Below are 9,768 nucleotides of genomic sequence, written 5' to 3' on the forward strand. Positions count from 1 at the left end.
AATATTGCTCTGGAGAATTGGACACTATCCCTGCCTCTGTCACAAAGTTCCTGTGTGACGCTAGGCAAGTCAGACTTCAGAAGTGGTTAGTGTGCGGTGTTCTTTTTTGGAAGCCTGGCAATAGACACAAGCTGTTTTGCAGAAGTACTCAGTACTTATGGATGTAATTCAGCTCAGTGGGAGCTGTGCTTCCAAAATGGAATGTGATGTTGCATTATAATGTGTACTCTGCAGAATGAGATTCTCCATATCTCATATTGATGCATTGTTTCTTAAGTGCTTTGACCTGAAGTTATTCTCTGACATTAGATTGGATAAAATTATAACCCTTGTACTTAGCCAGTTAAAATTATTCTATAAATATTTGTAAAACCCTTAGAAACTGTAGCGATGCATGCAGTAGACAGATTTGAGGAAATTAATAATCCTGTCTTTGTGGGAGGCTTGAACAATATATTTGAATCCAGATACCGAAGTTAAAGTTGGAAACAAAACATTGAATCACTGCTTCTAAAGTGAGCAGTGAAGACCCTAAACGCTCAATGAGCTGGAAAAAGCTAGTGTGTAACGTGTCATTGAAGTCTATTTCACAGTTCCTCTTCAGGTGGATGTCAGATGAAGGTTGCATCTATATTCTGGTATTTCCTACCTTTGAAGAGTTTAGTCTTGCAACAGTAACAGCAACAACTATTTTAATAGAGGGAATGTAGTTTTCTTGGTCCTTAAATACAACTTACCAAGTTATTTAAAAACAAACAAACGAACTATACCGAAAATTAGTTTTATCATATGGATGATACTAGCAAACGCAGATTGAGATATTAGTTCCACTGCATGGATCTCTCTCATACCTGAGTAAACAGAATATCTGATAAGAGTGGGTGGTTGTATCCCATATGTTTCTGGCACTGGATGGGAAGAGATTCTTGCTTTGCAGGTCTTCCCTGGAAAGAGGAATAACAAGACTCGGCAATGCTGCATGTGTTCTACTCCAGCTCAGGGTAGAAGTGTACTCTAGGGAGAGCAGGCTCTTCTCCTTTTCTCCCTCCTACTTTTCTTTTGCTGGTCCCTTTTAATCTGCTGTCGTCTTATTCTCCTCTTAGTCTGCCAGTGTTTCCTTGTCTCAGATGCAGTTACCATTCCTTAAGCCTTGATCTTGGTCTCGGCTGAATTCTCATAAATAATCTGCCCCCTTTTTGTTTTCTTTCCTAATGATTTACAATCTCCTCATCCATACTATTCCCATTTCTTTTCTGATACAGTTCGAGTTCCCTTCACTGCTCCTGTAATTTTGTCTTTCTGCGCTTTCCAGATGCTTTCCAGTGTTTCCCACTGCTATTCCTCATCGTCAATGGCTCCTGGTTTCAGCCTGCATCCCCAGGTTTCCTATCAAATCTGAATCTTTGACTCCTGTCAATTGCTTTTCTTGCTACCTTTGCTCTTAATCTTTGATAAATTATTATTTTAAGTTACTAGGTTTAGGTAGCAGCCTAAGCCGGTCTGGAGCATCGTTGGTGCCCTCTGGCAATGTGATTTGCATTCGGACACTCTTGTTGGAATCTATGGTAGTTTCAACAGATAACCTCTAGCAAATCTTGATTGAGCAAGTCAAAAAGAAGAATTTCAAATATTTCCTTTATATCTTTTTCTTTTTTTTGCAAGAAAAGGTTGAAACTTTCCAAAAATGATTTTTTTTTTTAAATCCTATCTGAATCAGAGGAATTTTAGTCCAAAATGATTATCAGTTGGCAAAATGATAGGGTGCTGAAAAAATGGTCTAAGTAAATGTTGGGCTGCTTGAGTGAGAAGATAGGACCACCTCTCTTTCCTAATCTACACCCTTTTATTTGATATATATGCTCTATCAAATATCTCCAGGTAAATTACATTTTCATGCTGTCAGGCTTTAATTATATTCCTTTATACCACCATAGAGTTACTCATAATCTCATACTTTTGAAGTATGCAACCAGATTTTTTTTTCCAGAGCATTGTGCTTCTTGTGATTCTGGCTTTTTAGAAAGAAAACTAATTTATAGCTTTTCTTAAGCTAGTTTATGTTTCTTTATTTGAATTTTCTAGGAAGAGTGCATAGCCTAGTCAATGTAATACTTTTGTTTTAAGAAAAAAATGATACTTGGTAACATGTAGTACCATCATAGCTCTGTACCCCTGTGTTTTTAGCACAGAATAAACATAATGCACATTAACTGTGACATTGTTTCCAGCAGACTGCAGGCCGATTTCAGACAGCAGGAAAAAATGTCTATCACCTAGAATAAAAAATTAGATTGCTCTGTGAATTAAAAGCTGTTTTGTTGCTTCCAATATGGATACATGCTGAGACATGGTTAGTGAACCATTCTTCTCCTAATATACAATTACACATTAAAAGTAAATTAAAGAAGACTCCTAACGTACAAGTATTGTCCTCGCATTAAAAAGAAGACAAAACATCTGCTGGGTGCTTAAGATAATGATTCTTTAAATTTTTGTTTTTCAGGTTCTTCCTTCAAATCAAGCTGTAGCAAAGGAGAAAAAACATTAGAATTCATCCCAATAAATCTCCATCTGCAAAGAATGCACGTGCATAGTCCTCGATTGAAAGGTAAAGTATATTCTGCAGAGAAATTTCCTAAATATGACAAAGTATGCTTTGAAATACAATTAAACTTGCAACTGAGAGGTATGGTTTCCATTTTAGCCCTTCTTAAGATGTAAATATCTTAATTTATGTATCCAGTTTCAAGGATGAACATTAGATGGGCATGCATTCAGATGAAACCTTAAAACCACAATAGAACTGAAAGGTATGCTGTTTAGAGAGTTGAATCTTGGTCATTTTGAATTTTTCACTTAATGGTAGGATACTGGCTACAGTCTTGTTAAACTTTGTAGGTGGGACATAAAGATGCTACATACAAAAAACATGGAAAGTAATAGTATTAAATTGATTATTTTTTTTTAAGTGAACTTTTGTGCAATTTCAGCTTACATGAATTTGGAAGAATGCTGAGGAGAAAAGAATATCACAAGAAATACAGTGACTTTTAAAGAAAATTCTGAGATTCATTTCACGTTCCCTGTGTTTTGCCAATCAATGAAGTTTGTACAGTATTAGCTTGTTTGTAAGATTCATGCAGTATGGCCTGATACAGAAAGTTTCTTATATGACTAGGTTGTTGCCTGGTTTTTTGGTTTGTTTGATGGTTGTTTAGGGTTTTTTTTTTTTTTAATAAAATCAAAATCAAGCTTCCAAATTCATTATTTAAAAGTCTGTACTCTGTACAGGTTTAAAGTGTTTAATTTTTCACTTTGTTTGATGGGCTCTAGAAACTTGCTGTGTGGTTATTTCCTGCCTTTGTTTTGTGTACCTGTCTGGAACCTGCCTGTCTCCCTGAAGGGTTTGATTTCATTCTCTCAGGCCTGTGCATCTGCTTCTAAAACCCAAGCTTTCGGTTTTGGATGTTGTTTAGTATGTTTCTGGAGCAACTGAGTATGTATTGTCTGTAGAGAACCACACTTAAGTAAATCGTGAGATCAAAGAAGTGATCAGCTTGCCCCTCCTCCACATTTCTCTACAAATTCCGAAACCTGCACCCAGACATACTGCCGCTGAGACGGATCAGAAGTCCCAAGTCTGTGCTGAAACTTAGGAATCAGGTCCAAAGTTAAAGCTATGCAAGGGGTTTCTCTGCCTCATCTTCTGAAGCCACAAGTTTTGGATACTGACTGCAGATCTTGGAAAACTAAGGAGTGGTTAACTAAATTTCTTTTAAGTTCTTTTTCTACAATAAATTCCAGGGGTGTCGTGCTCATTTTGTTTCTGTGATGCTTCAAACAAATAAGTAAGTGCAGAATACATGTTCACTGAAATGTATTAGTAACCTATGCGTGGTTAAAAATATTCTGTTGTAGCAGTGCAGAACTAATACTGTCATGATTCATACTGACACACTGCACAATGTTCAGTAAGATTCACGTCCTTCTAGGGCATTGGCTTAATTTTCGTTGTGATCCATAATGTCAGTGTAGTGTAAAAGCCAGTCTCGCCTGTCTTGTTTCTAAGGTGGTTGGGTTTTTTTCCCCACTGTGTCACCAGAGATAGCGATAGAGCACAATACATGTCCTCCCAGAGATTGCCGGGAGGAACTCACCAGTCTAGGTGATGCGAGTTGCAGGGTTCCGTGAAGGACAGCGTTACTTCTAAACTTACTATATCCCATTTCTTAGGAAGCCTTAATGAGCCCGGCGCTGCTTGTGCCTAAATCAGCTTATTCAGTGCTACCCTGTGCCACGTAAACATTTGCTTAGTGTTAAGTGCAAATATCTCACTGATTATGCTGAAAACACTGTGAACTTCTAATACCTTCTGGAAAGGGAGATAATTTTCCATAATGTCGTCTGTGATTCTGCTTAATACAGAATTCTGTTGCTGCTGCTTGCATATAGTTTTAGGAGCTTCCTTTACAGATAGAAGATTATGTTGATACCTACATATGAGCAAATCGTAGTGCAGTGAATAATTTCTTGATAAATTGAGATCTATTAAGTTTGCAGTCACTGTAGAAACACAGAAATTGTTGCACTCTGTAAGGTTTTTGCCGTATAAATACACTCTGCATCTAAGCACATTGTAAAACAGTAAGTAAAAACAATAATTATAGGAGTATTATCCTGTGTACTGCTGATATTCATCCACTTCCGAGCTGGAACATGGAGACTACTGATTGTCTGTTAGAATACTGCATTTGTTCAATATTTTGTTATTTTTTTTACTAGACAATGGTGCCTTCAAACATTTTAACAAGATGGGGATTTATAGTGACAGAATATGACAGCACAAATTTTAATTTAGCTGATGTTTTGAATTTAATTAGTTAACTCAAAAGCATTTTTAGATTTGTAATGACTACAGGTGGCCAGAACCTTGATTTTATGTCTTTTCAAGAAAACTTCTCTGGGAACAGGGCGTTGTATGTTTATTTGCTAAATAAAAAAGTGGAATGAAATATGCCACTTAATCACCCACAACTTTTACATGACTTGAGTTTTGTTTTGTTTTTAATGAATTTTCTCCTTCCTCCTCCAAAACCACTTTGCTTGTGGCATATGGTTAATCCATAATTGAACAGGGGACAGAAAGAGATAAATGTTAGAATCATCTTCTAAATTTAGAACTTTGTTTAAATTATAAAACTCTTCCTTTTTTCTTTAGCTAATGTTCACTCCACTGACATGAGAATTAGATAACACTGTTCTTGTTACACTCAAGTTTAGAAATTGCGAAACATTAATAAAGAAGAGAACTTGTGTTAAAATTGGGGATTTCTGCCTGCCCGTATTTTCAGAAGACTGACACCTTAGTTATGGGGAGCTCTTTTTATTTCTCTCTATATAAAATGGGTTCCTCAATATGTTCAGGATATTCTGGTAGCACTATAGTATAAATATAACAAAAAGTAATTGAAGATTGTAATTATATTTGCCTTTGGTTGGAGAAATGATTTCTGTATCTTTTCCATAGCCACTGTCCCATCTGTTTAGTTTACTGAAATAAGTTTCATTTTATGAGCACTAAAGAGCTGTGTCTTGTATTAGATATATACGCTTTGAACAGTTCATAGCAATTGCTAATCATTCTGGAGTAAGCAGCACTTTGACATCAAGTTGGTCTTTCTCATCTCGTGCTTTGCTTGGCATATATCAAAGGGCACCTGGAATATAACCAGGAGACTGACAGGAAAAAAAAAAAAAGAAAGAAAAAGAAAAAAAGAAGGCATGTAAACATTCCCAGGGGCGGTGACTGAGCAAGCTGATGAGCCGTAGCGCTGTCATTAACACACGTCAGATGTCTTAATTTTGGGAATGCAAGATAGGTGTTAATCCCATCTATCATGTGTATGCACGTGGATATGTGGTTTTTTGTTCAACATGTTCAATAACGGGTTTACTTTTACTGAACTTTGATTCGGGTTGTTACTGGGTATTGACATGGAATAGAGAATACCTGTGTGCTTAAACTTCCAGTAGGAACAGCTTTGAGAAAAATACAATTTCATTACGGGATAACTGTATCCCTATCCATTTGATAAACACCACATTTTGCTCTGTTCATCATACTACAGACGTTAAATTTACATATCGCCATAGCTTTGCTTTTGTCTCTCTGTTTGTACGTTAAGTGTCCTTGTTTTAAATTTGGTGGACTGAAGAAATTTTTATTTTGCTTCTGCCCGCTGTGAGACACTGACTGCCTTCTGTGAAGGCAAGCAGGTTGCTTCAAATTCGAGATTGAGCTGTGCTTGACATAAAAATCCGTCAGCTCTTTAAATTGGTCTGATAAAGCTTAGGTTTATAGAACTTCTACTGTGTTGCTGTGGTTGTCACCATGTTGCAAAAGCTCTGTGTTTTATTCGGGAAGGAGTGGTGAGCAGGTAGTTTATATTTATGCACGGTGAAGGAATTGGTTTTTGGTGAGTGTGTAACTGGTGTTAGTGTTTCACTTGTGTAGGTAGGAGGTGGGTGTGTCTTTGAGTCAGAATAATTAGTACGAAATGATGATTGATATAAAGCTCAATTTCCTTGCACTCTAATATTTTGCATTTTCTTCCTTCAAATTCTGACATAATTATTTGAGGAAGGGTTGAGGGTTTTTTTAACATGTATGAATTAATAATTTTGGGGGAGCACGCTGACAATACGATACAGCTCCTGCAACTCTCTGTTGCATTTTAAGCTTTGTCTCCACTGTAGAGACTTGTCAGCAGTAGTCTGTTCTTGAAGTGGATGATGGTTCTGAGTTACTGGAGCATTCCTCTACCAGTGCACTCATGCTGACACTGCATGTCCTTCACAAAGAGCTGCACTGAGATGTAAATGGAGCACATCACAAGGCATTCCTCCCGAGTCTCGCAGCACTTTCCAGTGTACTGTGCTCTGGAAAGTGGGAGTGAGACTGTCCGGTGGCCATCACCAGGGTTGTAGACACTTTTCATCTCTTTGCCATCCTCACTCTCCCATGTTCGCTTGCATGGGGTAGGTGCTCAGTTGTTCTCGGTGTGTTTGTGTCTCAAACAGCTGCTCCTTGATCATGCTAAGAGGAGGCCGCAGGCTGAATGAAAGCTTCCTTCTGGGTAAATCCCCCCCAGAGTAGCTACAAGCAGGGTCACTATTTATTTTTAAAACAGAGTCAGAAAAAGCACAAGGCTTTAGTCTTTTAAATGGAGTTTCATGAGTTATCTGTAAACATATTCAGAAGCCATTGTCTAGTTAACGTGATGGGTTCATCTCTTATTTTGGTTTCAAGCCACCATCATTTTAAGCAGTAGAACTACTTATTGTCAAGTACCGATGGAGCTCTAATAGCCTAAGATTATGTATCATGGATAAATCTCTATGAAGACCTGAAAGAATGGGCTATTTAAGAATCTTGAAGCTCACCTGAGACTAATGAAATTAGGTCGCTTCTCCTTTTAAGTGGAAATTGAAGAGTCACCAATTCGATAGAGTTCAAATCAATTTGAGTGAATAGGCTTTGAGATTCAGCTCTGGAAGTAAAACATAGTTCATTAACTGTGAATCATTTGTACAGTGTTCTTGCTTTTAGGGATATTTATCATCAGAATGCAAGAAAAGTTCTCTTTTAGGAGAGGATTAGATTTTAATTTACATGGAAAGCTTCCTTGATGAATAAAATAGTTCACCAAAAAAAAATCCTCTAATGTTTCCTTTAGAAATACATTTTAAGAATGAGGCATTCTGACCGGTATTTTTATATCTCCAGTGAGCTTGGGCACAAAAGAGGTACTGCTTAGTGCAAATGTAAATTCTGCAAATGTAAATTTAAACTTTGAAGGAATAATTATTGTGGTTTGGGATGCAATTAAATCTTCATCTCTGCACTGACAATCAATCACAGGCACAAAATGAGAGGCTGTTTTTAAAAAGGTGTTTCATCTCCAGTTCTGTAAGCATACATCCATAGAAGGAGTTCATCACATATGTCACAAGACATCAGGTACATACAAAGAGTAACAACAGTTTGTTGTCTCAGCAAAAATTTCAATAGTAGAGTTTATTTACCATTCTGGTAGCTTTTCAGGTGAAAACAACTGACTTACTCTGTGTTTATAAGCATATGTAAAAAGTAAGTATATGTCATAGAACAGAGCTCTTCAGTTTAGCATTAAACAGGTAATTTTATCTGAAAGTGGAAGCTAAACAAATTCAAGCTAGAGAAGAAGTGGAGAATTTTACTGCTCAGATTGATTAATCACTGGAGCAAATTCTCCGGGAATGCAGTGAATTTATGTCACTTGAAGTCTTTAAATCAAGATTAGATGTCTTTTTTTTTTTTTTTTTAAGAAAAAAAAAAAAAGAGATGCCTTCACTCAACCAGAAGACATAAGCTTGATGCAGGAATCATTAGCTGTAGTTCTGTAGCCTGTATTATTCAGGCAGTCAGACTATTCCATCATAATGGTCTCTTTTGGCTCTAACATGCATGAATCTGTGCATCTCAACATGACTACAAGTTAAATAATGGAAGGGGTAATAAAGTGAAATACACAAAGGGCCAATTTACTTGGCAGCTTTGTAAACTGCAGAGCTAGAATATTGTTCTACACTGTGGCATATAATTTAGAAGTAGCAATAAATCGGGTAAACTTTCTAAGGTGTGCAGGTGGCTGTATGGAAAGATTGATTAGCTCCTGGACCTCCTTGAGACACAGATTCTCAATTATTCCTTGGAAATAATACAGACTTATTTTCCTCATGTCTTGTAGAGTGGATATCATAGCGTTGCCATACATTGGGCATAGGCACATGCAAATCTCTCTGCTTGTCTGTTCCCCTCCAGATGCTCTGTATGATGTCATCACCGTGGGAGCCCCAGCAGCCCATTTCCAAGGATTTAAGAATGGTGGTCTCCGAAAACTGCTGAGTAAATTTGAGGCAGAAAGACGAAAGTAAGTATTTTTGTAAGTAGCTAGGAAAATATCATTAAATTTGCATTAAAATGTTATGAGCTTACTGAGTAACAAAACAGTTTACCCTACTGAATGCATGGAAGATTAAAATCTAGTAGGACTGGACAAGGATGCATTCATAAAATATTTCCTTTATCTTCCCTGCTTTGCTGAACTGCAAAATTGAAGCACAGTTTACTTTTAGTGTCAAGACTTATTTTGAACACAAACTCAAAATTATGAAATTTTCTTCCCATATTTCAGGAAGCTTGTAGAATATCAGTGCTTGAAAACATGCTGTTCAGAATGGGATATCTCTTCGGTAATCCTTGTGCTAAGTGGAAAGTAGCTATAGACAATTTTTCAATAAAGAAACAGTAGTTTAAGGTAGCATCTTCATTTCTGACAGCCCTGGGCGTATGTGAGCAAAAAAAAATTTTTAGCACGCCTGAGAAGTAAGAAACAAACTACTCTTTCTCTTATTCTTCAGAAAGCCAAAATGAGACTAAGCAAAGATAAAGGCCTTAACTAGGGTTTCAGTTTATTGCTGTACTCAAATGCTTTGTTAACCACTGAACATGTACAGAAGTGTTAGTTGCATATTTTGCTAACTAAGAATTGGACGGATTTGCTTTTATTGCTATGGCTGTTAAGTTTCAAGCAGCCACAGCTGTCACTGGCAGCACCCATAGTTGTGACTGCTCAACACTTGGACTAACTCTGCCAACCCCATGCAATCAGTGGCACAGCATTTGAAAGGGAATGCAGGAAGTACTATACGTATGCTAATCTAAGT

The 9,768-nt window shown here is 37.1% G+C and overlaps 1 protein-coding gene across 1 annotated transcript in view; it reads left to right on the forward strand.

Annotated features, from left to right (window-relative positions):
* Positions 1–9,768, forward strand: part of INPP4B (inositol polyphosphate-4-phosphatase, type II, 105kDa) — a 325,870-nt gene that overhangs the window by 233,751 nt on the left and 82,351 nt on the right. Inside the window, 2 exon segments of the mRNA XM_009328759.1 lie at positions 2,504–2,608; positions 8,864–8,972. Of these exon segments, the coding sequence (XP_009327034.1) occupies positions 2,504–2,608; positions 8,864–8,972 (214 nt within the window).

The sequence above is a fragment of the Pygoscelis adeliae genome, unplaced genomic scaffold (assembly GCF_000699105.1).
Source record: "Pygoscelis adeliae isolate BGI_AS28 unplaced genomic scaffold, ASM69910v1 Scaffold66, whole genome shotgun sequence".
Taxonomy (NCBI): Eukaryota; Metazoa; Chordata; class Aves; order Sphenisciformes; family Spheniscidae; genus Pygoscelis; species Pygoscelis adeliae.